The sequence below is a fragment of the Phyllosticta citriasiana genome, assembly GCF_038021145.1.
Source record: "Phyllosticta citriasiana strain CBS 120426 chromosome Unknown IWZ02scaffold_5, whole genome shotgun sequence".
NCBI classification, from domain to species: Eukaryota; Fungi; Ascomycota; class Dothideomycetes; order Botryosphaeriales; family Phyllostictaceae; genus Phyllosticta; species Phyllosticta citriasiana.
Genome location: NW_027117282.1, coordinates 1,087,706 through 1,112,541, shown reverse-complemented (window position 1 = coordinate 1,112,541; position 24,836 = coordinate 1,087,706). Strand labels below are relative to the sequence as shown.

Genomic DNA, 24,836 nt, shown 5'->3' with positions numbered 1-24,836 from the left:
ACGCTTCTAGCACGTATGTGCGCACAGTCTACCCACACTTGCATTGTCATCCTTACTCGTCGTCCTTGGACCATGACGTCTGACGTCTAGCGGCCCGGGGGCGGCCGGCCGGGGATGGAGGTGAGCGCGCGGCGGGCTCTGGCTCGTGTTCAAGTGGTCCGCGGGGTACCTCTGATAGCTAACTTCTAGCTATCTATCTACCTACCTATCGCTGATAAGCACGCGCAGGCTGGACTTTGTGATGGCTAGATACGTCTGGCGTGTGGTTCAACCTTTATCCGAGGGAATGAATGATCGATGATGATGGGCTCAAGAAGGTAGGTGCCTACGGCGCCCTAGTGTTGACATGACGCGCATCTGAGGATTGGCGGCCTGGCCATTGGCCATTGGCTGGTTGGTTGGTAGGTTGGATGATGGAAAGCTCAGGACGGCGGAGAGATCGGGGACGGGAGCTGGAAGGACCTACCTACCTACCTTGTGAGTGAGGGGTGTGACTTTTTCCATCTCTCTCTCTCTCTCTCTTCATCTTTTCTAATTCTTCTCTCGTGGTTTCTTTCTTCACACCTATCTACAATTGTCTCCACATCGAACCGTCCATCCCATTCCCCACACACCTCATCTCCTCCACACACACCCACACCTCACCTCCAAAACCACACCACCAATCAGCCAACGCACCATGCTCCCACCAACCTTCCTCCTCCTGCTACTCCCCCTCCTTTTACTCCTCCTCCTCATCCGCCGCCTCGTCTCCCCGGCCACGACCAACAAATCCCTCGCCGCCATGCCCGCCGCGCACCCACTAGCACCCTACACATCAGCCTGGATAACGTACGTGCGATGGCGGGGCCGCGAAATCGCAACGATCCACGCGGCGCACGCGCGGCTGGGCGGCGTCGTGCGGCTGGCGCCCATGGAGGTCAGCGTCAATTGCGTCGAGGGCGGCCTGAAGGAGGTGTATGCTGGCGGTCGGTACGGGAAGAGCGTGTGGTATGCTTTTTTTGCGAATTATAGGTGAGTCGATCATGGGGGGGGGGGGGGGTTTTGCTATTGTCACCACCTGCCTGGGTTGGGGAATACATAGATGGATGGTGGGGACGGAGGAAGGAAGTGAAGATGGGTTTCTGTTGTTGTTGTTGAGTCTACATGGCATCCATGTGCACATTTGATCTGGTTTCCATCTTCCCGCTTACAGACATGGCCATGCTGATGTGATGCCAACGCGCGTAAGTCCAACAGCAACGTCCCGCCCATGTTCGCCATCGTCGACTCGAAGCCGCACACCGCGCGCAAACGCCTGCTCAGCGGCATCTACTCCAAGTCGAGCGTGCAGGCCTCGGCCTCGCTGCGCCACGCCGTCTCGCAAATCGTCTACCAGCGCCTCCTCCCCCAGCTGTCGTCCGCCGCCGCGTCGTCGTCGTCGTCGTCGTCGTCGTCGTCGTCATCTGCGTCAAACGCCCACCACCACGTCGACATGTATTCGCTGCTGTCGGCCCTGACCATGGACATTGTCACGGCCTACATCTTCTCGTTGCCGTTGGCGACCAATTTCACTCAGGACAAGGATTCACGCGACGCGTTTTTGCACTGGTACAATTGTCGCCGGAGCTTTACCGTGTATCATCAGGAGATGCCGCGCTTGACGGGGTGGCTGGAGAGAATTGGCATCAGACTCGTGCCGCGGTGGGTAGACGAGGCGAATGGCAACATCGAGGCCATGGTGTGGGACCTGTGCGAGGGAGCGAGGAAGTGGGTCGAGGGCGTGAGAGCCACCGAAGGAGCGGCAGAGCTGGAGAAGAGGAGAAAAGAGGGCGAGTGGCCAGTTGTGTATGATGGGCTCGTCAGGGCGTTGATCAAGGAGCAGGAGAAGGCAGGCAACAAGAAGGAAAAGGAAGCTATTCTGGAAAAGGGCGAGGCGTTAGAGCCACAGGACGACGCCATGAAGCGCGAAGTTGCCTCGGAGCTTCTCGACCACCTCGCGGCCGGCTTTGATACCAGCAGCATCACGCTGACCTACCTCGCGCACGAGCTGTCGCAGCACCCTTTGCTCCAGGCTCGTCTGCGTGCCGAACTGCGCCAGCTTTCTCCCCCGATGACGCCTGCTTCAGCGCCCTCGCTCCCCTCGCCCAAGGCCCTCGATGCTGCGCCCCTGCTCCACGCCGTCGTGATGGAAACTCTCCGCCTGCATGCCGCTATTCCAGGCCCACAGCCGCGCGTGACGCCCGCTGGCGGCGCGTCGCTGGGCCAGTATGCGAATCTGCCTGCCGGCGTGCGCGTCGCCAGCCAAGCGTGGAGTCTGCATCGCAACGCAGAAGTGTTTCCACAGCCGGAGCAGTGGCTGCCGGAGCGGTGGTTGGACGCCGATGGCAACCTGTTGACGGCCGACGGTACCGATGGCGGCGGCGGCGAGGGCTTCAGGGACATGATGAGGTGGTTTTGGGCGTTTGGGAGCGGCGGGCGCATGTGTATCGGCAGCCACCTGGCCGTCTATCGTACGTGGAAGTTCCTTTTTCTCCTGGATTTGCCTTTTCCTGGGTTCAACTCTCGTCTTTCCGTGGTGCATCGTTTCTTGTTCTGTGGCAGATCTGTGGCACAGTGGGCGGGCGGTTGATGAGGGAGTGGTCTCGACCGCGGTGATCTCTCGATTGACGCCGTTTGCCTGATGCGTCCTCGCACATGGGCGGTCCTGCCGTTTCAAAAGGGCCAGAGAGACGTGGCCCGGATCGGCTGCGTCACGTCATATGCGTGTGATGCGATGCGGCATGGAGGGTGGACGAGATCCCTCATGTTTTCTTTTGTTTTTCGTCTTTACTTTTTCCTTCGAGTCTCGGGCTAATCGGGGCGTTTGCGCAACAGAGATCAAGTGCATTGTCGCGGCCATCTACTCCAACTACGAGACGCGCGTCGTCGACGACTCAGGCATGGAGCAGCAGGACAGCTACACGGCGCCGCCGAAGGGCGAGCGGCCGCTGATTGTGAGGGTTGAGAGGGTGGAATAGTGGTTGCGATAGCCGTCAGTTGTTGGACGGGAAGGGCGGGGTGGTGTAGACGAGGGTTTCCTTGTGCGCCCTCGAGTGTGGCCTGTCGATGGAGGTGAGGGTGCCTGGGTACCGGTATGCGGCCTTCTCTTCTCTCTGCTTGGCGCAGCGGAAATTGGGCGGGCGAGGCAGGCTCATTTTTGGCCGTGTGACGTGAGCATGCTGGCGGTAGTGGGTTTGCAGAGGCTTATCGCTCAATGAGGGAGGGAGGGAGGCAGGCAGGCTGGAGAGGGATGGGTGATTGCATCGTGACTGTGGCACCCAACAAGTGCTGGCTTGGCGGGGCCACTGGCGACGAGAGGATGAGGGCTGGGTGAAGATGGGAGCGGGCGGGGGGGGGGGGGGGAGGAGAAGAGGGAGCGTTGGGGGTGGCGCGCGGTGCCTGGTGGCTGGTTCCTGCATGGAAAGCTACCTAAGGTAGGTTGATGGCAACGTGCGATGGATGGATGCGGTGTGGAGTAAGGTAGGTAGTAGAGAAGGGAGCCGGTGACGATGGTTCCTGATAGTATCGACTTGGTGGGCCCCAGCACAGCCCTGTCCTGGAACAACCCAAAAAAGCAAAGAAAGGGTCCGAGCCAGGAGGAGCTTTTTGTCAAGTCCCACAAACAGACAGACAGACAGACAGACAGACAGACAGACAGACAGACAGACAGACAGACAGCAAGCCGGGTTTGTTAGACGAGACGAGACGACGTAGCACAGACGCCGCCAGATCGGGATGGCAGTGCAGAAAATACGAAGACGCAGTTCCTGGGTTGACTTGGCCCGGGGGTGTTTGCTTTTTTGCGGCGTGCGAGCTCGGTGCCTGCCGAGCTCTGAGTCTGAGAGATGGTGATGGTGATGGTGATGGACGAGATGGATGGATGGATGGATGAATGGATGGATGGATGGATGGGTGGAGATGGATTCGTAGTTTCAGTTTGGATCTGCCGTGGCACTCAATGACAAGACAAACCGGGGCCGCCTGCACCCACGCCGACAAGGATGCCGGAGCGTTGCTGGCTGAACCTTCTTTGCAGCAACACATCCCAGCCTGTCTGTCTGTCTGTCTGTCTGTCTGTCTGTCTGTCTGTCTGTCTGTCTGTCTGTCTGTCTGTCTGTCTGTCTGTCTGTCTGTCTGTCTGTATGTTTGTATGTATGTTTTCTGTCCTATCCTGTCCTATCCTGTCCTGTCCTGTCCTGACGACTGCTGCAGCCAACAGCCGCCAATGCCATCCATGCCCACCACGACTCGACTCGTCTAACTAACTAACTGACTGACTGACTGACTGACTGACTGACTGACTGACTGACTGCATTTGCATTCTTTGGGCCAGCGCTTGAACCAGATTCCCACTTCTCCCTCTTCTCCCACCAAACCCGCGCACATCTCCCGCTCTTCCCCGCTGTCGCCAGCCGTTGACCTCAGATTGAGCCAGGGATTATTGCCCTCTGGAACCTTGCAGTACCTTAACTCGACAATCCTCCTCGCTCTCCACGCCCTCCTCTCTCGACATGGCCAACTCCAACTCCATCGCCTACAACTGACCTGCTGGCCGGCTCTCGTCGCCGTGCCCATGCCCTGCCCTGCCCTGCGTGGGACTCAAGGTATAGGTACCAGGGATGCTGACGTCCCTTACATTGCACTCTCTCTCCCACGCACGCCGCGCTGCTAAAAGTCCCTCTCTCTCTCTCTCTCTCTCTCTCTCTCGGTCTCTCGCTTTTCCAAATACGGCCGTCATCCTCTCTCAACTCTGGTACCGAAAGACCCGTAGCCCATCTGTCGCGTCACGAGCTCCGTCGCCTCAGCTCATCCGGACCGCAGGACTAGCTACGAGACTTGAACCACTGCTTATTTCCACGACTCTTCTTCTTCATCCATCCATCCACGGCTTTGCACCTGTCAACCCACCCGTCGCTCCTGTCCTGTCCTGGCTGCTTTTCCGCTCCGCCCCTTGGTTCTCGCTCCGCCCGTTGGGATCTCCCCCTCCAAATTCGCACGTGTCTGCCGCGCCGACTCTGGTCCTTTCTGATGGTGCCCGCATCCGTCGTCATCACGCACCTAGATCCGCCGCCTCTTGCTCCCACCAAAGGTAGCCAAGGGCCCGGTCCGCCCAAGGCAGCTCCTTCCTCGGCCGCTTACGCAGGAACCGCTACTACATTGCAACCAGCTGCTGGCTCCTCCCGAGCCACCAATATTGATCCCTCGTAGCTCCTCCCGCCGCCGGAATCATCCAGCGTACCATCCCAAATCGGGCCTCGACTCCCCCATCTCTCTTGCTCTCTGTCCTGCTCCCGCCTGTGCTGGCGCCGCAATCGTTCGTTACTGTCTGCCTGCACGCATCCGCCTTCTCAATGCTGAGCTCAACACCGCATCCACAATCGCCTCTTTTCGCCGTCCTCTCCAGTCTTAGCGCCATCAACATCACCCGCCCGCTGCGTCCCCCAAACACCACCTTATCTTGCGCCTCCTCCAACGAGGAAGACTATCGACCAAGGTCACCTCGAGGCAACGGCCATTAATTCTGCTGCGCGCCACCAATCGATACCTCTGGTCGACGCTATCCTCTTTTGGGTCTCCCGACCCTATCATTAGCCAGGCCTTCTCTCAACGTCTTCGCTGCTCTATAAATTGTGTCCCCTTCTTCGGTCCTCTCCCCAAAACCTCGGTCCCATCTTGCAACTGCACCAAGAAACGCCCGACCATCGACGGCCGCGTCGAGAACCACGGATCTTGACCTTCTACAACTTCTATCTAGAAGCCACCTACCCATTGACTTCGTTTTACTCGATAGGCAGGTCTCTGCCACCTGCGTAGACGGCAAACATGATCCACCCACAATACGTGGATCCAATCTACAACGTCCCCACTCCCATGCCAGCTGGCATTTACGGACAGATACACCCCCATCGGATATGCGGCGTACAGATTCAACACGCGCCGCAAGGCCCCTCGAACCATCAGCCTTTCAAGAGGTACGATGAGAACGCCATGCAGAATTCACCAGGTCGAGATGTTCAACCACCCACTGATGATTCTGCCCCTAGTTATGCGGTGGATCTGAGCATACGGCAGCAGCCGAAGGAGGCGTTGGTCATGATTGATGGCAAGGAAAAGAGTAGGCAGCTCACGCAACGACAGAGGACGATGACTGAATTCTGTAGATCGCAAACCCGTCGACCCACCACCCATCGTGCAGTTGACCGTCCAGCAAGCGCACGATCCCCACAGGTAAGTCTCGACTGTTGCCGTGGTCTGACCAGCCGGCTCACCGCAACCTAGCCACTACATGCAGAGCCCATACTTGATCATGATTTGCGATCTGTGGGATCCCGAATTAGAAAAGCCCGCCGACGACAAGGCTCTCTCTGGCACAATATGTTCTTCGTTGCATCGACTCAAGGACATTGACAACAAAGGTACTGTCGCCCCTTTGAAAGCGAAGTGCTCTTTCTGACGGCTTCCAGATGGCGCATTCTTCGTCTTTGGCGACATATCGATCAAAAAGACGGGCGAGTATCGTCTGCGCTTCAGCTTGTTTGATATCCACAAGTGCGTAACCCAGAAGTATGCCACTTGACCCAACTTGACTCCGGTCAATAAGGCGGCGCGTTGACATGGAGCAGACCCAACGCACAATACGAGTACCTCAACTCTGTTGTTTCCGAAAAGTTTCGAGGTTTGTTCCCATGTATGATTTGTAGCGTCTGCGCTGACCGTCAACAGTTGTTTCGCAAAAGGAGTTTCGTGGTTTGGACGAGTCGACATATCTTTCACGCGCGTTTTCAGACCAAGGAGTCCGACTCCGACTCCGCAAAGAGCCTAGGCACGTCATGGGGTAAGCAGAAGCAGCTCCATCTAGCAAAGCCGCTGACATGGGGTCGAACAGGAACCGCAAGCGCTCGCCGCCACAGCAGTCGTTTGACCAGTCAAATCCGTACCAAACCTCAAGCGCGCCACCCAGTGCTACGGCTGCCCAAACGCCGCAATTCTCGTACCAAAGCAACGCGCGCTCGCCTCAACAGACAGGATACGACACGTCATATCCGCCCCCAACACCCAACACCACGACGAGCCATACCGCGCAGTACGGCGGCTACCAAACGCCCAACCCTTACGCCGACCATGCCGACGCGCCGCCCACCAAGCGCCAGCGATACTCGAGCAGCAGCGGGGGTAGCCTTGCCGTGCAGCCGCCCAGCCATAGCGGCCATTGGCCCGGCGGCGACTTCAACTACGGCTACTCGACGTCAAACACGGCGCCATCGTCCAACATGCGCGGCGGCATCTCGACGGCGGCCTCGTCGGCAGCCGCGCTGGCGGCCGCCACCATGGGCAGCTCGGGCGCTGGCGGGTTCCAAAGCGGTGGCCGCTTGCCCGTCCAGGGCTCCATGCAGGGCCAGTCGCCCGAGCAGACGCTCGCGTTGCCGCGGAATACTGATTTCAACTTTGGCGGTACTCAGTCCCTCGAGTCGAGTCAAATGATGTACTTTGGCCATCATGATCCAAGTGGTTACAATCCTGGGACCCGGAGTGCAGGCAGCAGTACTGGAAGGAGAGATTAGGGGCAAAAGTTTTGACGCCTCTTGAATCCTCCTCTTTTCCCTCCCGTCGGTCTTTTCCTTGGGTGTACGCCCAACGTCTTGCTGGCTGCTACTTATCTGTCGGCGTAAGGCGCGAGGTATGTCTGTTCAGTGGGTACGGAACGTTTCGGAGTTTTCTGAGACCGAGACTTTCGACTTTCCATTCCTTTCTCTCTTTCTTCTTTTCATGATCCACTGTATTTTCTTAACTGGTTGCCCCTTGAGTTCCTTCAAAGCAGGCGTCGGCGTCGTCCTTGTCTTTTTACTTCTTCCCGCAAAAGGGGGGACATAGAGAGGCAGGCGGGCTTGGTGCGCGTGAAGGAATGGGAAAAAGTGTCGCGTGGGAGTAGCACTTGCTGCTCGAACCCCTCTCACTCCTGTCTCTGCGACAGTGATAGTTATGGTATTTTTTCGCTAAGAGACCGACTGGGACGGGGTATGAAAGAAGAAGTGTTTTTATGCAGTTGTGGATCAAAAGATAGACCCGTCGACGAGGGGACCTGGTTGTGATGATTGATGGTCTTCCTCGTCGTGTCAGTGGGACAATGTTTGGGTGGGGGGGATAGGAAATTATAGACATGTCATTTTTCCCGCACGCATTTTTGTCCTTTTCTCTCCTTTTTTCCTGACATGGCCGCCTGCTTGTGTGTGTGTCCGTCGCGATGGGCGCTCTATCCGACCACGATCAATGCGTCCTCGAGCAAAGCACCTGCGTACCATGTCCCTCCAAGATATTCGACACGTGAGGTTTGCATGTCGGAAACGCGAGACTCACACTACGCAAAGCAAAGCAAAGCAACAAGTAACCTAGACGCGCGCGGAAGAGGGACAGACGGATAGACAAGAGACAAAAAGAGTCGCCACGTAACCCTTTCACCAGCTACGCGCGTATCCCGCCCGAAAGAAAGGGATGCTTAGCACATCGATCTGACACATTTTCAACCAGTCAATCAACGAATCAATAAATCGGTCAAGGGAAAGGAAGAAAGAAAGAACATAGATAAATTAGTGATAATGAGCTACAGCGACTGCAGTCGGCGGCGCGGGCCGCGTGAGGGTAGAAGATGAAGATACCTCGGGCACCTAGGCTGATTTTGTGGTGTGGTGTGGTGTGGTGTGATGTTGTTTGGTGTGGTTGATTGCGCAAGTTGTCAACATGTCATGGCGTCATGGCGTCGATTCGGCAAGGTAAGGTAGGTTGTTTAGTGGGTGATGGGTGGGGGCGCCGGCGCCCGGGGGCTGTGGGACGGATGGGACGGAGGAGTGTTAGTTGGTGGTAGGGCGGGTGGTCGATGGTGGATGGGTAGTGGGTAGTGGGTAGTGGGTAGTGGTGGGTGGGTGGTAGGGCGCGGGGAGGTCTGGTTGTTTGTGTGTCTCCAGTTGACTTGATTCTGACTTTGGGGTGAAGGCGTCGGTCGGGGTACAGCGCGGCTGACTGACTGACTGACTGACTGACTGCCACTGTGTATGTTGTAAGTGGTGCAATGGAGGGCTGGAGTGAGTGGGAAAAAAAAAAAAAAAAAAGATGATGAAGTGCTAAATAGGAAATGTTTCCCCGGCTGGGCGATTGACTCCACACGCACAAGCTTCAGCGCAACAACCGCTACCAACCAACCCAAGCTGATATATATCATGTCATTCGACAACAACGGGGGAACACTCGTCAAGCAGCCAGTCTTGGATTCTGATTCCAATCATATCTATTTCACACTCACTTTCCATTTCATCCCAACCAGACAGGCCCCTTCCCCCCCCGCAATCTCAATTCTCAATTCTCAATCGCCGTCGGCCTCTTCAAAAACTCAACAATGGCATCCCAGACCTGCTTCGCGTCCTGCACGGGCGCAAAGTGGCTGACATCCTTCAGAATCGCGAGCGTGCTACCCTTGATCAACGAGTTCAGCCGCGGCGCGACGTCCAGATTGACAGCCTCGTCGCGGTCGGCGCCGACGATGGCCACCTTGCCGCCGGGGATGGAGCCGAGCTGCTCGTCGGTGAACTTGGGGTAGTTCGTCTCGAGGTCGACCACTTTCTGCGCGAAGTCGTCGAAGTTTTGCCCCCCGCCTTTGTTGAAGGTCGGGAAGTCGGCGCGGCAGCGGCCTACGAAGTCCTGTGAGATGAGGATGGTGGGTTAGCCGAGTGTTTTTTTTTTTTTTTTTTTTTTTTTTTTGGTTGGTTGTTGGAGAGGGATGAGAGAGAATTCTGACGGCATATATAGGCATCTTGCTAAAGTTGGGGTTGGTGTCGCTGGGGCGCTGGAACCCGGCGAAGATGAAGGCCTTGTGGATTCTCATCTTGATGCCCGGGTCGAGCAGGGCCGCCAGCGTCGCGGCCGCGCCGTCGGACCAGCCAAGCCATATGAAGTCGGGCCCCAGCCCGCGCGACCTGAGCAAGTCGTAGGTTTTCTTCGCGTACATCTCGTACGTGAACGTGTCCTCCTTGCGATAGTCAGACCGGCCGTGTCCGGGCAGGTCTACCAGTATCACGTAGTAGCCGGCGTCGATGGCCAGCTGAGCGACGAGGTTCCAATAGCGGTGGTCCCCCAGGCCTCCGTGCAGGAAGACGAGTGGGATCTCTGGCTTCTTGTTGTACTCGTTCAGCCAGAGATTCACGCCGCCGAGGGGGAAACGCGAGTCGACAAAGCCGTTGAGCTCCTTTGGTGTTGGAGGCAGGAGTTCCCATTTGTTCCGTCTTTTTTCGAGGACCGCTGGTGAAGCATGGGCAATGGCGCAGAGGCCCAGCCAGAAATAGAGGAGCTTCCACATCATGAGGGGTAAGAGGAGGTCGACCGTGATTCCAAAGTGCTCTCTTCGTGAGGGGCCATGATGGCAATCTTATTCTGACTCTTGTTCATCGACAACAGCAGCCATCCCAGGATGCAGTTCGCAGCAGCGCCTCTTAGGCCTTCAGGATACCAGGGGGTTTCCAGCACTGAGCAATGGCCAGTGCACTCTCCCGCATGTATCCGGCCATTTTAGCACCGCAAATATACTCGGCCAAGCTCTTCTGTTCTAATTCAAAAGTTTCGGCTCACGGTTGTCCTGAGTTGTGATCGGAAGGCGGGTGCAGCCGAAGCATAAGATCCAATGCCCCCGGTCACGCGCGTCTGCTTTTAAGGTTTAACCACCGTTGAGCCTTTGTTCAGCAATTGTGGCGCATGAGGCCATAAATCATAAGACCTTTGGCAATGCTGTAGCCCCTCATGGCCCCGGTGCGGATCCCTCGAATGATTTGGGCTGTGGTCCATAGCAAGACTCGCGGTGTTTAGCCACCGAGTAAGGAAAAGGCAAAATTTGTCGTTAGGAATCGAGAACTGAGCAAAGGGCTGTTTTGTCACAGTTTCTTTTCGTCTAATCAGCGGCGATGAGATAAAAGGTAAAGTGACTGTTGTCGTTTCGACTCGTAGTTGACAAGGAAAAAGGTAGTCTGGAGGGTCCTTAGTCTCACTCCAATTATTACCTCCCAAGGTCATATTATCTCCCAGGCAATAAACAAGTGCCAAGCACTTCAGTTTCAAGACACACCTCCTGCTCGTGTCAAGCTGTGTTTTGGTGCGCTCTCAGTTCTGATACCTCATTCTCCCACCACGTACCTCAGAATGAACTTCGAGTAGACAGGTCTTTGTATTGTTGAAAAGTGGCTGCCGCTTACCCAAGGTCGAAAGGAAATTAGCAATTGGCCGAACAAAACGAGGTTGTGACAAAAAAGCATCCGAAAGTTGAAGTTGAAGCAGAATGGCTTGCGCGAGTCGCACAAAGCATAAATAACCGGGCCGTCGTCGACTCAGCGACTTTGGTTGGAACAAGGACGCCCACGCCTACCAGGAAGAGTATTGACAACAACGTGCTACCCAAGAAGACATGTCAAGCTTCTGTCTTCTGTTTAACCACAGTTTCTTTACACGTCTGCTTAGCTGCGTCGCCGGCAACCAGTCGGACCGTCACGGCGCCAATTACAACTTTGCCCTCTCTAACGTCGACGTCCCTCTCGCGACTCGCACCGCGTCGTCAAAGTCTGGCAAATCGTCTGCTCTTGCCGCCGGGCGGCTCCATCTGACGACGCCCTCGGCATCGACGGCAAACGAGCCCGCCGTCTGCCACCGGTTGCCGCTCTCCGTCGGCTTGTTCCAGATTCCCTCTTCCCTGCCGAGCCTGAATGTGGAGTACATGCTTCCCGGGCTCAGGACGTGCCAGTACGACGACACGCCCAGGCCCCACGCCGCGTAGAGGTCGCGCTCGGCGTCGACGACGACTTCGACTGCGCCGCTGCCGCCGACGGCTTCTACCCAGCGCTGCGTTGCGGCGGGCTCGCTCTGCGAGACGGCGATGAAGCGGACATTTGGATGATGTGTGGCGGCGGCGGCGCGGAGCGATTGGAACGTCTTTTCTGCGACTGCGGCGCGCTTGTAAGAATGCTGTCCGTCCTACTATCTACCAGCGGCGCTTGCTGCTGTGGGTTACAACGACAATGGTGGACGCGTACATGGACAACCGCAATGTCTCAGGAAGGTGACGACAGCCGGTTTTGCCTCGGCTCCCGGGAGCGAAAGCTTGTCTGCCGACGGAGCTCTGGAGCCAGTCTCGGGGACGGGGTTCGTCTTTTTGTGCTCGGGCGACAGCCACGACCGTATTTCTTGTTGGAACGTCATGGTAGGTAGATGCTGTGTGTACTGTTGACATGCAACGACATGTATGCTGCTGCTGCGCAAATGTCTTACAAAAAGAGAAGGGCGTTCTTGGACAAAGCCGACGGCGATTGGTGGTGGAGACTCGTCTCCACCTTGCTCGTCAGACGTCACTAGATGGCCCTTTGGTCGTTGCCGTCTTGCCGTAGTCCGCAAGTCGCCACTGACGTTGGAGGAGCTGGTCTAGATCCGGGACGAGCCGCTGCACCATTGGCCTACGATTACCCAAGTTCCTTGCCATCGACGCATTCGTTATGGGGTTTTCCCGGACTCTTTTCCTCGGGGCTAGGTCTGTCATCTAGCCGTCGAGGCTGGGCTACGGAGTCGCGGCATTTAGAACCGCAATCGTACCAAGAAACGGGCCATCTTTGGTCGAGGTTACGGTTGCGATTCTCATTTGCTTTGGCTGCGTTCAACATGACGGAGAACAGCTCTGTCATGACAATCCTCCCATTGTCTTTGAGTAAAGCGCTCTCGCCGTTTTCTGTTCAAATCCATCGCTCCTCATCCCCACCAAACAATCCAGCCCAGCCTTCATTTTCCCCCTGATGGTGCTGCTGCCCCACGTCGTTCGACGCCCAGTCACATACTCCCGTCCCTTCAACATCAGTCATCAGAAAACTGTCCCAATCCACGCCATTCATGCCCGCATCAAAGGTTCCGTAGCTGTCTTCCCACAGCCCCACGTCCGATGCTCCTGGCGTCGGCCCGGGTCCCATCCCTGGGCTCGCAGCCGCGGCATTGAAAGAGGACAGTGGGAAGGACGAATTGCTGGAAAAAGATGCGGGGAAAGCCCACGACTGTTGTCGAACTCGGCTCCGGGGTGTCGCTATTTCGATGGGAGAAGCCGTGGAGGGCGGTGCGGGCACAGGGTGAGGAGAGAAACCAGTGTTGTCGTGATGTGATGGTTGAGTGGTCACGTAGCTGCTACCCATATCGTAAAGTGGAGGAGGCGACGAAGCAAAAGCAGCATCACTGTTTTCCGACATTGCGGGAGCATCAGAGGACGGAACCGAAATGCTTGCGGATGCAGGAGCCATGCTCCGCAGCTTGGTCAGCAGTTCGTGGCGTGCGCGGACGTAGCTGTTCCCCTTCTCGGCCATGCCGCGCAAAACTTCGAGCGCCGCGTCCATGGCTTGTGCATCGCGCGAGCTGCGCGGAAAGGCGAGGTTGATCATGACGAGCACAATCGCCGCGCTGAACAAGTGCTCGCTGTCCATCCAGCCAAAGTTGGCTACCAAGCTTGTCAGATTTCTGCTGTTGCAAATGGGCATGTTGGAAGATTTGTAGACCCACCAACTTGATTTTGCCGCGCAGCCGCTTGCATTATTGCGGTGCTGTCTCTTGCGGCGGCGACACATGCCTTGATGACTTGGATCGTCATGGCTGACAGACCCGTCTGCCAATCCGTCTCTTTTATTCCAGAGACAAGGCGTCGCTGAACGATGCGGAAGAGCAGCGGGCGTGCCGTCATATTCACGCACTGGTAAAAGTGGAGGAAGACGGAGACGGTCTCGCGTTTGATACCGGCGTCGAGATGAGAGCGGTCGAATTGGAGGCTGGCTGGAAGGTCACGCCGCCACCTGTTGAGGTCGTTCATTATGCTGCTGACTGAAGCAACGAGGCTGGAACCTGTTTTGACGCTCTGTCCGGTTTTGCGGTATATGTCTGGTTCGGTCAGATGGTGGTTGCAAAAATCACTGCAGAGATTCGACGGCCAGATGATGTGAAAGTAAACTTACCGTTCATTATCCGGCCAGTGATTCGAGAGAGTTGAGTGTAATGAGACATCACAGTCGCGGGACATATCTCAGATTCATCTGGGAGTCGTGATGGAGGCAAGACGCCAATATCCTCGTCCAGAATGGTGATTGGATTACCTGATTTGGCGCACAGGATTCTTCCACTTGTCAGTACTGCCTTGATGGAATGCTGTCAGCAGAGCTTACCTATCCATAGAATAGACAGACCACCAAAGGCGCCGTCTAAGCTCTCTGGTTGCTTCGTCCAGGTCCGGATCTACCATTTCCTGATGCAACCCAAGAGATATGGCCATTCTCAGGGCCAAACCAATCTGATTGCGCGTCAGTCCTTCTCCTGGATCTGAGAGGCGGTGAAGTCACCAACGTAGAGGAATTATTGGGCATAGTAGAGATGACGGCAAAAGTCATATGGTGGTAACCTCATTTTCCCTGTCAGTGACGGACGACGTTTTGGCCATGCCGCCGGGTTGTATGTGGGATATTGGACCTCGATCTTGAGGTCCTGATCAAGATGAGTCTCGTTTTCGACAAAGTTACGCAGTCGGAGAGCCCAGCTCGTCGCCGAAGAATGACCCAAATAGTCTTTTTCAAGTCAACCAAAAGGAGTTTGAATTGGGTTGCAAATCTTACGTCGTTGGCCAGAGGGAGTAATGGTCAGGTGCGCAAGGCCCTCGGTGAGAGGGTTGTTCTCAAAAGTTTCAGCTTCTCCACTTTCTGGAGCATCTACTGAAGTTGGCGATGGCTCCGCCAAAGGTGTGCTTGTTGGAACAGCGGCAGCTGCCTCTGAGTCAGTCCACAAATTCATCCACCCTCGTAGAAGACTTGCTTTCGTAGGCCTTTAGCCGAGCTTTGAGCTCTAGGAGATATGACTTGCGCACAGCAACTTTTTGCTCTTGCTCAAGATAGTGGCACTTGCTCTCCAAGTTGTGCAGCTTGCAGTACCTGCAGCAAGGCAATTCGCCCGTGCACTTTGTCTTGCGCTTTCGACAGACTTCGCAACTGGTTCGGATTTGTCAGGACAAGTCCTCCATCGACCAAGCACGCAGTAGAGAGATCTCACGCTAAGGAGGTCCGTCTGTATGGATCATTGAACTTTGGGGACTTGCGATTCCGCGAAGAGGACTGCTTTACTGCGGACATGATCGACGAGGTTACTCTGGGGCGCAGGTGGGTCCGTTTGCGGGGGCAACGTGGATTCTAGCGACAAGGACCATCAGAGCAGCGTTGCACCGTGAAAGCCACTGGGTAGCACATCCGATCAGGGTGATTCAGCGGCAAGGCTGAGACTTGAATGGTGGGAGTACATGGCAATTGAAGGTGGAGTCAGCGTTGCCGTTCGCTTGCATGGATGTGGCACAGACGCGCCCCATCGCCGGCCGGCCACCATCTTCCATCCTCTCCTCGACCCCTCACGACACCTCTCGACGTCAGACCTTTCGGCCACTGCATCTGCCATTCCTTGCACCAGGTTTCTGTCTGCTGATCTCGGAATCAGCATCATGTCCGTCTCGGCCATGTATCTGATGAGTCCACCAGCGTTTGTCGGTGGAATGATGCGAAAGAAAGACGACGGCTTATCTCTCGCTTCTCCACGGGTTTGCAATCCGATCAGCAATCTGAACCCAGCAGGCCAGGCTTTGTGATACGCCAGCGGCCTAACCTGGTGTAGCATGGGACGATGCAGATAAAATCATCTGCAAAACACCATGCAATTTGTGCTCGTCAAGTACCCGCGACAGAATCGAAGCCGCTGAGAACCACACCATGGCCGACTCTGGAAAGCTGGATGCCAAACGCCCGCACCAGGATGGCGGAAGCGACACGGAATCTGGAGAAGCCGTGCTACACCTGGATCCCGTCAAGGAGACTAAGCTTTTGGCTAAGCTTGACCTGGCATTCACCCCAATCATAATGCTGGTCTACCTGGTAAGTCAGATGCTTGAGGAACACGACACAACGGGGCTGACCATCGCCAAGAGCTGCTTTTTGGATCGCTCGAACATAGGAAATGTCAAGACTGCCGGCATGCCTGAGGACATTGGCGCCACTTCCGAGCAGTTTTCTACCGCAGTGTCAATATTTTACGCTACCTATGTGGCATTCGAAACTCCCTGGGCTGTACTCCTAAAGAAACTCACTCCACGCATCCTCATGACCAGTCTCTGCGTTGTCTGGTCGCTTGTCACCATCTTCTCTGGCTTCATCACCAACATTGGAGGTCTTTATGCAACAAGACTTGTCCTTGGCGCCTGCGAGGGCGGCCTTTTCCCAGGCCTAAATTTGTACCTGACCATGGTTTACCGGAGAGAGGAACAGGCCAAGCGTGTGGCTTACTTGTTTGTCTGCACTGCAATTGCTGGCGCCTTTGGAAGTTTGCTCGCGTACGGCATTCTACACATGGATGGCATCTCCGGCCTTGCGGGTTGGAAGTGGGTTTATATCATTGAAGGACTTTTCAGCATCATCATCGCTGCTCTCATCTGGTTTGGACTGCCGAACGACCCGTCCAATGCATACTTTCTCAATTCGGAAGAGAAGGAAATGATGCAAATCAGGGCAGTTCAGCGTCAGGCATACATGGGCAGTGAGGAATTTTCATGGGAAGAAGTTAAGATTGCTCTGGTGGACCCCAAAGTCTACGTTAGGTAAGAAAGTAACCCCAAACTTGTTGTTTGAAACCTCCTGTCTGCCACTCAGTGCTAATCTGATTCACAGTGGAGCTATCCAGTTTTGCCAGGACATTCTCCTTTACGGCTTCAGCACCTTCCTGCCTTCAATCATCAAAGGCATGGGCTACAACACTCTCCAATCGCAATACCTCTGCATCCCGGTCTACGTTGTTGGCGGTCTTGCTTTTGTAGCTCTGGCCTTCGTCTCGGACAGGTTGAAAATTCGTGGACCGGTGCGTATGGTTCTGGTTGTAGCTCCAGTCCACAGCTGACACATCCCCAGTTTGTCGCATTTGCGAACTTATTTGGTATCGTCGGCTATGTGCTCTTACTGACCGATGTCTCGGACGGTGTCAAATTTTTCGGCTGCTTTCTCACTGCCATTGCGGTGTACAACGGACCTGGGTTGAACTTGACCTGGCTCAACGTAAATGTATGTCATCCATTACAAGCCCCAGGCAAGGTTTATGGCTGACAAAATCAGGTCGCTCCACACTACAGGCGTGCAACGGCCATTGGGTTCCAACAGACCATTGGAAATACCGCAGGAGTAGTCGCTGGCCAGATCTATCGCACTGCTCCATACCGCCTTGGCAATGCGTAAGACTTCAAATTACCCCTTCCGCTTCATTCCGCTAACTTGTCCATAGATTCTCTCTCGGAGCCATTTGCGTTAGCCAGGCTCTTATTCTTGCCAAGTGGCTCTACATCAAGAAGTGTAACGACGAGAAGCAGAAAATTGCTCACGGCGAAATGGAAGATACGCGAAAAGTCAAGACTGGTGACAGAGCGATCGACTTTGAGTACCATCTTTGAAACACCAGACGCGCCACTTCGAACCGCACTTTGCAGAAGAGTTCGTGCTCGAGGAAGAATTTGTTCCGCCTGCTCGCAATTTCCGACGGGCACTCCGGAAGACAAGCAGCAATGTGGTAAGAATTACGTCTGATTCTTGATTCTCCATATCATATGCTGACGCTCCTTGTCCAGCTTCCCAGACGAAGCTGTTGTGATTTCCGCACCCTTTTTGCTCTGCTCGCTTTTGAAATTCACATTGCATGATGGGGGCTGTCTTGACACGACATACGGCGTCAAGGGATCAAACTACTACACTCTTCATGAATTATATACCCTTCCTCAATCACGACTTTTGGATTACAGCTTCGTCCTTGACATCCAGCACAATCATGTGGCCTGGGGCATGGCCCATAATCGTGCCAGACAGGTTGGCCCTCATCACAGCCTCTTGCGGAGTCACTCCACAGCCAAAAAAGACTGGCACGTTTTCCTCATCTCTCTCTCTCTCTCTTAGAGGCTCGCCGTTCTCCGTGACAGGCGGCTCATCCCAATCCACCTTGTTCACACTGTCAATTCCTAACACCTTGACATCATCCCATCCCCAAGCGACCGGTTCCCCGTGGGTCGTGACATACGGTCTCGTCACGTCCCTCGCCTTCTCGATATCCGCCTTCTTGTATGGCCACATCGATACCAGGTACGTCCCACCGGTAAACGCGCCCGCTGGGCAAAGTCGAATAATCGTTCGATACATGGGGACCACGCGGCCCAAGACCATGTGATGCGGGGGCAGGCCGGCCTCGGTGAGCGCGGTCTTAAAGCAGTATGAGCAGCCGATCAGAAACGCGACGTGGTCTTAGGTCCATTCCTCAACAATGCCTTCGCACTTGCTCTTTACTAGCGGGCCATCTCTGTCATTCACCACGAACTGATAAGCTATGTCCCTTTCCTTCAAAGCAGTGTGACCACCTACTTGTACACCATGAACTGCGGCGCATCTTTCCTGATATCGATCCCTCTCGCCACGCTCTCCCCTGTTACTCCGTCTACCCAACTCTTCAACTCATCGAAAGTGCCGACATCTGCCGACTCGGCGAGTAAAACACAAGGAACTGGATTGCGCTTGCACAGGAGGCGGAAATCAGACGTATAGCACGATAAAAGTACGATGAGGTTGGCTTGCAGGAAGCCGGGCGCAACGCCGGAAGTGTTGAGAATGGCGTTGTCGCGGGCAGCATGGCGAGCAGCGAGGCCGTCTGGAACTGCGGGTGTAGATATCGAGCCCATTGGCGTCGCTGACTTGTCTTGCGGTGGTAGTATTCACGTCCGTGGTCACGAATTGGGTATCGCCAGGATTGATGTGCAGTGGACGCAGTGGTCAATGTGAATGTACTTTTTGCACTCCATCTTATGGTGGGGGTTTTTTTTTTTTTTTCTTTTTTTGCTTTTTATCTTTGACGGCTGTAGTATGCAGGTCTGTCCTGGCTGACCTGTTGGCTGGCAGATACGATCGATAGCGCGGTCGGATAGCTTGGCCGAGACGAGACAACATTCGGCTCGTGGATGATGCTGAGCTTCAACTGGCAGATTGATATTGGTCGATTCTGTCCGGCATGATTTCATGTCGAAGGAATATTTGAAGGTGTCCTTGTGCGTTCCTACACGCGATGTTGGAGTTTGTTCTTTAGCAGTGTCCCTGGCGCTATCACACCGCACGTTAATCGCCAGAAAGAAGATTCGGAAAACTTTGAGCTGATCGGGGACCGTTACGTCCGAGGTTCGATGGACGGTGAACGTCTGGATCGAAGGCACAGGGAGATAGATCATTTTGGAGTAGAAAGAGAAAGAAACTTCGACTTTTCCTGCGTTCAGCGGGGACGAGCGACACATTCGTGACAGTATCCCGGATATCGCCAATCCACGGGAAGCAGGATTCCGGCGCTGACGGCAACGCCACTGTAGGTGTCCAGCAAAGATATTGCGGCTCCTGGATGTGGCGACCGGACTGACGGAGCTGTTCTTCACTACTGTGGCTGCACGCAGGGAACTGTCAGTCACCACCTCTGCACCAAGGGAGAATTCATTACCCGCCATGGAAGACTCAAAATCAATCACAGAGGCAAAATGGCCACCGGACCTGGAATTTTCCTTTCGATCAAGTTGTGGACTTTGCGCCCAATCACAGCGGACTGTGCATGTGTTTTAAGGATAGTCAATTCTGGAAGCCCAATCCCTTGATGAGTCCTTTTCCATCTAATCTCGATTGGCCACCTACTGAAGGCAATCACTCAAAGCAAATGCAGCTGAACAGAAAAAGCATGCCCTTCCGTTGAGTCATCCGCTGGGCTGGTATATCCATCCCATCCCATCGCAAGCTATCGAAACTTCCTACCCAGAAAGCTCAAAGCCACATCGTTTGCCCTGACTATCCTTCGAGATTGTCGAGCACTCCTTCAAATGGCCGATCCCACCACAAACGAAGCAAGCACCGCGAGGGCAACATCGTTTGAAATGGCCCATTTTTTCGCAGTCGAAGCACGCACGAAGCTCAGGTCCACTGCTGTCGATGAAGGAGTTGTAGGCTTCACGGAAGGCGGTGGTGTTGTTTCAGCCATGGTATTTGTGTTCAGTGATGAACGAGATAGAGGCCTTTGCCGTAGTCGACGAGTGTCTGGGTACTGGTCTGAAAGAGGCTACGGTTAGGACATTTCGAAGTCTTGTGGGAGCGAAGGTTGACTGACGATGTTTTAAACAGTCATTTTTTGAAGTAAGACGTGAGAGAAGTAGTGGTCACGGTGGTAAAGACTGCAGAAGGAGGGGAAGCTGGGGAGTCGGTGTCTTCCATGCGGAAACAAAAGAGGAAGCCACGAGTCCTCCTGACCCCCATCATTCCTGCTTCCCAAGCCTCTTCATCCTGACGAAATCATTCATCTTCTCGCGGGTCAAGTAGTGCCTCCTCACATCGTCCGGCTTGACATCGCCCTCAAACGCCGAATTCGTTAGCGGCCTGGCCACCAGGCGAGCGAATTCGCACAGCTCGCGAACCTGCTGGATGGTCAGATCCTCGCCGTCGTCGCGCATGGCTACAACGCTCCCGACGATGCCGTAGTGAGCCTGCCATTGCGGCGGCGGCCAGCCCCAGCTATCGCTCGACATGTCGTGCAGTTCATGCAGCAATAGCGTCGCTTCCGGGTTTGCGTGGTTGGTCTCGTTGTCGCCGTGTTCGCGCATCACGCGACGCAGGTGAAGCGGCATCCCGACGAGCTGTGAGACGTGAGAGGCGTGGTAGGCTTTGGACGAGGGCACGTTTTGGATACTGTGGGAAGATGCGTCGGTCATCGGCAGCACGACGTGCTTGAGCTTGGTCGAGCCGCCGCGCAAGTCGCCTTCGCAGGCAATACGCACGCACTGAACGGTGGTCTTGTCTTCGGTGGCTCGCTCGCTCGTTTGCTTCGACTGGTTGTCATCGTCCTGTTTGTCCGAAGTGTCGTTGTTGAGGACAAGCTTGCGGAAGTCGGCAGCAAGGTCAAAGTTCGACTCGAAACGCGTGGAAGGAAGCAAGTAGCTCCGGTCTCTGTAAATTGGATTGCCAAACGTGATCAAGAAGTCGATAATGTCCAGGTAGTCCGTGGCCTCGATGTCTCCGTAATCTAGCCCATCTGGAGTGAAGCCGGTCTTCTTCGAGAAAATGACGGGGCCCATGAAGTCATGAAAGTTGCGAACGTCAGTCGCCTCACGGACGCTATAGTTGGGATCATAGCGTTCGTAGAAGTTGATTATCAGTGTGTGCTCCAGATCACGGCCGCGGCGGACGTTGCGTTGAAAACCGACGCCGCTGACGGCGTCTTGACGGCAGGCCAAGAAATCAGCGATCGGGCGGGCGGTAGAAAGACGAGACTTTTCTTCATCATCTGGGTCCTTGATGCGTTGCACCTCAAGCCAGACAAGGCGCGGCTTGTCATCGTCGGGTTTGAAAATGATGGCGCGCTTGAAATTGCCCTTGGGCCGCTCAAGCTCTTCGACGACTTGCGAGCAGATGTTTTTGTGGCTCTTCCAATCAGAATTCTGGCAGTCCTTGCTGCAGTAAGCGACGGAGTGGCAGGCACCGCAAAGGCGCCCTTCTGGATTGAGACATATCAGGCAAGGATCCGGCGGTCCTGGTGGTGGAGACTGCTCGTCGGCCATGGTGTAGGCTTGTTGGTGGGGAGATCTAGATTAATGGGTCAAGAGGGTCCAGGTGTGGATTGCGATGTATGAGCGCTGACCGTTGTCAGATGAGAGTAGAAAGGCTTTTATAGCGAGAAGAAATAATGTTGTTGGAACCCACAGCGGGCGAGTGTCGGCTGAAGATGCAGAGAGTTAGAAGAGGTACCTCAGGCGGGAGGTGAGTACCACCGGACTGCTCACGTCCAGAGTTCAGCCGGCGCTGGTGATTTAGACAGATTTGTTCAGCGGTAAGCCAGAATGCAATTCCCTCTGGTAACTAGCAAGAGAGTGCATTTGTTGTAGTGATTGACAAGGAAGGAAGCTCGTAAAATCACGAGGATGCGCTTTCCCTGTCTTGCATTTCCTTGAAAGAATCTTCAAAAATGTCAAGTGTCTGTGAACGCTCTCGAGTACTCTAGAATGACGTCGTGGCAGAAATCTAACAAGTCTATTTGCAGATGCTTTAGTTGAAAATACAGGCCAAACAGCTCAATCACCTCGACCAGCAGCGTCAGTTCCACGCGCTTCGTTCTTCGCTGTTCGGCTTCTGCGCCACCTGGCTCCCCTGATCTGCAGCAACACAATAGGAAGAAAACCTGCAGCGAAGACGATTGCAGCCATGACTCCTCCGGTGGCACTCATGCCCAAGCTTGCAATCATGTCCGGGGCATAGAACGGCACGATAAATCCCCACTGTTTGTCGCATTAGCGCCTGACCTGACGGTTGAAGCTAGAGAAATACTCACTGTGCTGCGAATCAAATTGACAAATACTCCGATGCTTGAAGAGGCTTCAGGATGGCAGTCGACGGCATAGGTGACGAGGACCGTCGTGATGATCTGGTTTCCCACAGCCGATATAGCTATCCCGACAATCGGAGTCACATTCCAGTGCAGGTGTTTGGCGTTCTCAGTCTGCACACCAAAGACGATGAGGCCAACAATCACCAGGAGGAATCCAAAGTAGCTCAGCCACAGCCGATACTCGGGCGCTGGCCTGATTTGACTACTTTTCTTCGTCCTCCTGTTAATCCAAAAGTCGCTGAGGGGGCCTCCCATTTGCTCGCCGATGACGGAGCCAATGATCAGACCCAGAAACTGAAGGCCGATCTGCTGAGGGTTGAAGGCAAACTTCTCGATGAAGATTTGAGGAATTTCCACTGTGAGGAAGATGCTGGCAAATCCAAAGACCATTGCGTATGCGAAGGCGGGGATCATGACAGAGGTGTACTTGGCCAGGCTTGCTGGCTGCAAGAACTCGTACCAGTCGAGTGGCATTGGGTCAAGCCGCTGGAACGTAAGGTATTCCTGCTTGAAGGTACCGCCACTGTGTTCGACGCCTTGGCGGATGTAGCGTGTCTCAGGACCAAAGAAGAAGTAGCCGACGAACTGTACAGCATTGATCTAGGCCGATTAGCTAGGATGCTCCAAAGCCGAGGGTGTTTCCCACATACAATAGTGTATATCCAGAATATCCAGCGGTATCCGACATGGTACGCCACGAATCCCATGATGAACGGTCCGGTTGGTGGGCCAAGAGTGACCATGAGCCTTGGTAAGTCAGTGGCGCTTTCGGAAAAAGCTTGGTTTGACGTACGCCCAAATTCCCATGTACCGACCCCGGTCTTTTTTGAAGAAAGTTTCCACGACAACGCCACTCCCAATCGCGATTGCAGGGCTGATGAAGAAGGCAACCAAGCAGCGACAGGCTGCCATGGCTGCATAGCTGTGGCTCACGGCGCAACCGACATTGCAAACGGCGGACAATAGTGTTGACAGTAGCCAGACAGGTCGTCGCCCATATCGATAGGATATTGGCTTCCAGAAGAGGGGCGCGTAGCCGAGCACCACGATTTGCATCGAAGTCAAATAAGACGCTCTTTGCAAAGTGCAGCCGAGATCTTCTGCTATGGACTCGAAGGCTGGAATGATACCTGCAGCCGTGAAGGTCGTCATCATGGCATGGAAGGCGACAAGGAAGAGGTTGGCATTTTTCTGCGAGAATGTGAATCAAGTTTGTCTCATCGAAGGAGGGACCTTGTCCTCGCTTTTACGCCTATGGAACATGCAAAGGACGAGGATTGGGGCATGGAAAGACAAGAAGTTGCCCTTGAATGAAGACGAAATGGTCTTCACAAGCTGATGAAAGAGATTTGGAAATCTTACCTTCCAATCAGGCCAGTTATAGGGATCTGCTGGGTCGTTCGAAGGCAAAGGGTCCAGAGTTAGGGTCCCATGTCGCTGGAGAAGATACTGGCGGTGTTCGTTTGGTAAATGCGAGGCCCCCCCATCTCCGACGTAGGTGGACTGCAAATCCAGCGGCTCTGCGGTTTCGACATCTTTTTCTGAGCCCTCTTTGGGGGAACCCATATTCTCTTGCCTGTAAGCGGCGGCTTTCTCGTCTTCTGCAGTGACAGACATGGCTGCTTTGTAGGAGAAGACGAAAATCTGGATAACGAATACAAATTACGAGACAGAATGAGATGCAAGCAGGGCAGCAAGAAGGTGGGAACCGAGTATGCAAGAGCATTTAAGATAACTATGCAGTGGTCCGGACCTAAAAGCAGTCGAGGGACTGTGCATCACTTCTCCACAAAAATTGTGGCTTACCCCCGCATTCCCCAGACGCCTTCACTCGAGTTGCCGCATCATCAACAAAGACGTGCCTCCTTTATGGCTGGAACTTTCCACCCTTGGCGGATCGCTGCCTCTTCAAGACACATGTCCGCAGCTGTGGCTGCAGGCGGGGAGCCGCCTGGACTCAATTGACACAATGTGCCGTGAAACGTAACCGGTGGTTATTAACGTATCCGCCGACGTATCTGCCAAAGTAGAGCTACCCCGAGGCCGACCAGAAGGAAAGATATCCGAGGAGGTCGACCGAGACCCGAGCTCTTGAGTGCCTGACGCAGCAGGACAGAAACGCCATCTTTAAGTGATGATTAGCTCTTTTCTAATTTGTGGTGGAGCAAGTGATTTGCAGAATACGGTCCTTGGACGCATCATCAAGTGTATTGGCCGGTCTCGCAGAACTGTGGTGTTCGTCTTGGTTAAATGGAGAAAAAGAGCAAAAAACAAGGTGAGGCTACTTTAGGACTTAGGGCTTTGACAACCCC

General features: G+C 54.7%; 10 protein-coding genes across 10 annotated transcripts; 3 read left to right on the top strand and 7 right to left on the bottom strand.

Moving 5' to 3' along the window:
- The first annotated feature begins 1,053 nt into the window (after positions 1 to 1,053).
- Positions 1,054 to 3,362, top strand: IWZ02DRAFT_448731 (putative cytochrome P450 monooxygenase). The gene is made up of 2 exons (XM_066767349.1): positions 1,054 to 2,492; positions 2,857 to 3,362. The coding sequence occupies exons 1-2, from the start codon at positions 1,253 to 1,255 to the stop codon at positions 2,997 to 2,999; spliced, it is 1,383 nt and encodes a 460-aa protein (XP_066623829.1). The 5' UTR covers positions 1,054 to 1,252; the 3' UTR covers positions 3,000 to 3,362.
- Positions 3,363 to 5,644: 2,282 nt separating this feature from the next.
- IWZ02DRAFT_231604 (velvet factor-domain-containing protein) lies at positions 5,645 to 7,723 on the top strand. Its single transcript, XM_066762952.1, has 7 exons — positions 5,645 to 6,136; positions 6,183 to 6,249; positions 6,301 to 6,437; positions 6,486 to 6,570; positions 6,645 to 6,697; positions 6,745 to 6,844; positions 6,908 to 7,723. The coding sequence occupies exons 1-7, from the start codon at positions 5,845 to 5,847 to the stop codon at positions 7,581 to 7,583; spliced, it is 1,410 nt and encodes a 469-aa protein (XP_066623828.1). The 5' UTR covers positions 5,645 to 5,844; the 3' UTR covers positions 7,584 to 7,723.
- Positions 7,724 to 9,180: 1,457 nt separating this feature from the next.
- Positions 9,181 to 10,369, bottom strand: IWZ02DRAFT_498504 (Alpha/Beta hydrolase protein; the record flags this gene model as incomplete). Its single annotated transcript, XM_066770214.1, has 2 exons — positions 9,181 to 9,711; positions 9,809 to 10,369. 2 exons carry the CDS (start codon positions 10,367 to 10,369, stop codon positions 9,370 to 9,372), a joined length of 903 nt encoding a protein of 300 aa, XP_066623827.1. The 3' UTR covers positions 9,181 to 9,369.
- An 853-nt stretch (positions 10,370 to 11,222) lies between these two features.
- On the bottom strand, positions 11,223 to 12,511 carry IWZ02DRAFT_231550 (uncharacterized protein). The gene is made up of 3 exons (XM_066762951.1): positions 12,084 to 12,511; positions 11,423 to 11,993; positions 11,223 to 11,241 (listed from the first exon to the last, which is right to left on the bottom strand). Exons 1-2 carry the CDS (start codon positions 12,247 to 12,249, stop codon positions 11,554 to 11,556), a joined length of 606 nt encoding a protein of 201 aa, XP_066623826.1. The 5' UTR covers positions 12,250 to 12,511; the 3' UTR covers positions 11,223 to 11,241; positions 11,423 to 11,553.
- Positions 12,512 to 12,526: 15 nt separating this feature from the next.
- IWZ02DRAFT_231514 (fungal-specific transcription factor domain-containing protein) lies at positions 12,527 to 14,684 on the bottom strand. Its single transcript, XM_066762950.1, has 6 exons — positions 14,679 to 14,684; positions 14,409 to 14,630; positions 14,235 to 14,359; positions 14,028 to 14,185; positions 13,582 to 13,953; positions 12,527 to 13,519 (listed from the first exon to the last, which is right to left on the bottom strand). The coding sequence occupies exons 2-6, from the start codon at positions 14,454 to 14,456 to the stop codon at positions 12,774 to 12,776; spliced, it is 1,449 nt and encodes a 482-aa protein (XP_066623825.1). The 5' UTR covers positions 14,457 to 14,630; positions 14,679 to 14,684; the 3' UTR covers positions 12,527 to 12,773.
- Positions 14,685 to 15,397: 713 nt separating this feature from the next.
- Positions 15,398 to 17,625, top strand: IWZ02DRAFT_231412 (major facilitator superfamily domain-containing protein). The gene is made up of 5 exons (XM_066762949.1): positions 15,398 to 16,693; positions 16,764 to 16,950; positions 17,001 to 17,150; positions 17,202 to 17,317; positions 17,368 to 17,625. Exons 1-5 carry the CDS (start codon positions 15,813 to 15,815, stop codon positions 17,531 to 17,533), a joined length of 1,500 nt encoding a protein of 499 aa, XP_066623824.1. The 5' UTR covers positions 15,398 to 15,812; the 3' UTR covers positions 17,534 to 17,625.
- A 233-nt stretch (positions 17,626 to 17,858) lies between these two features.
- Positions 17,859 to 18,802, bottom strand: IWZ02DRAFT_468996 (uncharacterized protein; the record flags this gene model as incomplete). Its single annotated transcript, XM_066768676.1, has 3 exons — positions 17,859 to 18,329; positions 18,390 to 18,426; positions 18,489 to 18,802. The coding sequence occupies 3 exons, from the start codon at positions 18,800 to 18,802 to the stop codon at positions 17,859 to 17,861; spliced, it is 822 nt and encodes a 273-aa protein (XP_066623823.1).
- Positions 18,485 to 19,650, bottom strand: IWZ02DRAFT_517337 (uncharacterized protein). Its single transcript, XM_066770696.1, has one exon. It carries the CDS (start codon positions 19,607 to 19,609, stop codon positions 18,848 to 18,850), a length of 762 nt encoding a protein of 253 aa, XP_066623822.1. The 5' UTR covers positions 19,610 to 19,650; the 3' UTR covers positions 18,485 to 18,847.
- Positions 19,651 to 19,967: 317 nt separating this feature from the next.
- IWZ02DRAFT_498499 (uncharacterized protein) lies at positions 19,968 to 21,700 on the bottom strand (the record flags this gene model as incomplete). Its single annotated transcript, XM_066770213.1, has 2 exons — positions 19,968 to 20,198; positions 20,257 to 21,700. One exon carries the CDS (start codon positions 21,698 to 21,700, stop codon positions 20,402 to 20,404), a length of 1,299 nt encoding a protein of 432 aa, XP_066623821.1. The 3' UTR covers positions 19,968 to 20,198; positions 20,257 to 20,401.
- Positions 21,701 to 21,937: 237 nt separating this feature from the next.
- On the bottom strand, positions 21,938 to 24,263 carry IWZ02DRAFT_448706 (major facilitator superfamily domain-containing protein). The gene is made up of 5 exons (XM_066767348.1): positions 23,887 to 24,263; positions 23,318 to 23,715; positions 23,175 to 23,271; positions 22,468 to 23,124; positions 21,938 to 22,414 (listed from the first exon to the last, which is right to left on the bottom strand). Exons 1-5 carry the CDS (start codon positions 24,139 to 24,141, stop codon positions 22,211 to 22,213), a joined length of 1,611 nt encoding a protein of 536 aa, XP_066623820.1. The 5' UTR covers positions 24,142 to 24,263; the 3' UTR covers positions 21,938 to 22,210.
- Between the last annotated feature and the right edge of the window lie 573 nt (positions 24,264 to 24,836).

What these genes read in the sequence shown, in the direction of transcription:
- IWZ02DRAFT_517337 (XM_066770696.1), bottom strand. Translation starts at nt 19,609, where the DNA reads ATGGCGGGTAATGAATTCTCCCTTGGTGCAGAGGTGGTGACTGACAGT.
- IWZ02DRAFT_231550 (XM_066762951.1), bottom strand. Translation starts at nt 12,249, where the DNA reads ATGACGTTCCAACAAGAAATACGGTCGTGGCTGTCGCCCGAGCACAAA. An exon ending in GAGACATTGCGGTTGTCCAT is followed by an intron (nt 11,994 to 12,083) that starts GTACGCGTCCAC and finishes AGCGCGCCGCAG; the next exon opens with TCGCAGAAAAGACGTTCCAA.
- IWZ02DRAFT_231514 (XM_066762950.1), bottom strand. Translation starts at nt 14,456, where the DNA reads ATGACTTTTGCCGTCATCTCTACTATGCCCAATAATTCCTCTACGTTG. An exon ending in TCTGTCTATTCTATGGATAG is followed by an intron (nt 14,186 to 14,234) that starts GTAAGCTCTGCT and finishes GACAAGTGGAAG; the next exon opens with AATCCTGTGCGCCAAATCAG. An exon ending in TGCGCGGCAAAATCAAGTTG is followed by an intron (nt 13,520 to 13,581) that starts GTGGGTCTACAA and finishes CAAGCTTGGTAG; the next exon opens with CCAACTTTGGCTGGATGGAC.
- IWZ02DRAFT_231604 (XM_066762952.1), top strand. Translation starts at nt 5,845, where the DNA reads ATGATCCACCCACAATACGTGGATCCAATCTACAACGTCCCCACTCCC. An exon ending in CAAGGACATTGACAACAAAG is followed by an intron (nt 6,438 to 6,485) that starts GTACTGTCGCCC and finishes GACGGCTTCCAG; the next exon opens with ATGGCGCATTCTTCGTCTTT. An exon ending in TGTTTCCGAAAAGTTTCGAG is followed by an intron (nt 6,698 to 6,744) that starts GTTTGTTCCCAT and finishes GACCGTCAACAG; the next exon opens with TTGTTTCGCAAAAGGAGTTT.
- IWZ02DRAFT_231412 (XM_066762949.1), top strand. Translation starts at nt 15,813, where the DNA reads ATGGCCGACTCTGGAAAGCTGGATGCCAAACGCCCGCACCAGGATGGC. An exon ending in GACCCCAAAGTCTACGTTAG is followed by an intron (nt 16,694 to 16,763) that starts GTAAGAAAGTAA and finishes TCTGATTCACAG; the next exon opens with TGGAGCTATCCAGTTTTGCC. An exon ending in TGACCTGGCTCAACGTAAAT is followed by an intron (nt 17,151 to 17,201) that starts GTATGTCATCCA and finishes TGACAAAATCAG; the next exon opens with GTCGCTCCACACTACAGGCG.
- IWZ02DRAFT_448731 (XM_066767349.1), top strand. Translation starts at nt 1,253, where the DNA reads ATGTTCGCCATCGTCGACTCGAAGCCGCACACCGCGCGCAAACGCCTG. An exon ending in CAGCCACCTGGCCGTCTATC is followed by an intron (nt 2,493 to 2,856) that starts GTACGTGGAAGT and finishes TTTGCGCAACAG; the next exon opens with AGATCAAGTGCATTGTCGCG.
- IWZ02DRAFT_448706 (XM_066767348.1), bottom strand. Translation starts at nt 24,141, where the DNA reads ATGTCTGTCACTGCAGAAGACGAGAAAGCCGCCGCTTACAGGCAAGAG. An exon ending in ATAACTGGCCTGATTGGAAG is followed by an intron (nt 23,716 to 23,886) that starts GTAAGATTTCCA and finishes ACATTCTCGCAG; the next exon opens with AAAAATGCCAACCTCTTCCT. An exon ending in TCAATTTGATTCGCAGCACA is followed by an intron (nt 22,415 to 22,467) that starts GTGAGTATTTCT and finishes TGCGACAAACAG; the next exon opens with TGGGGATTTATCGTGCCGTT.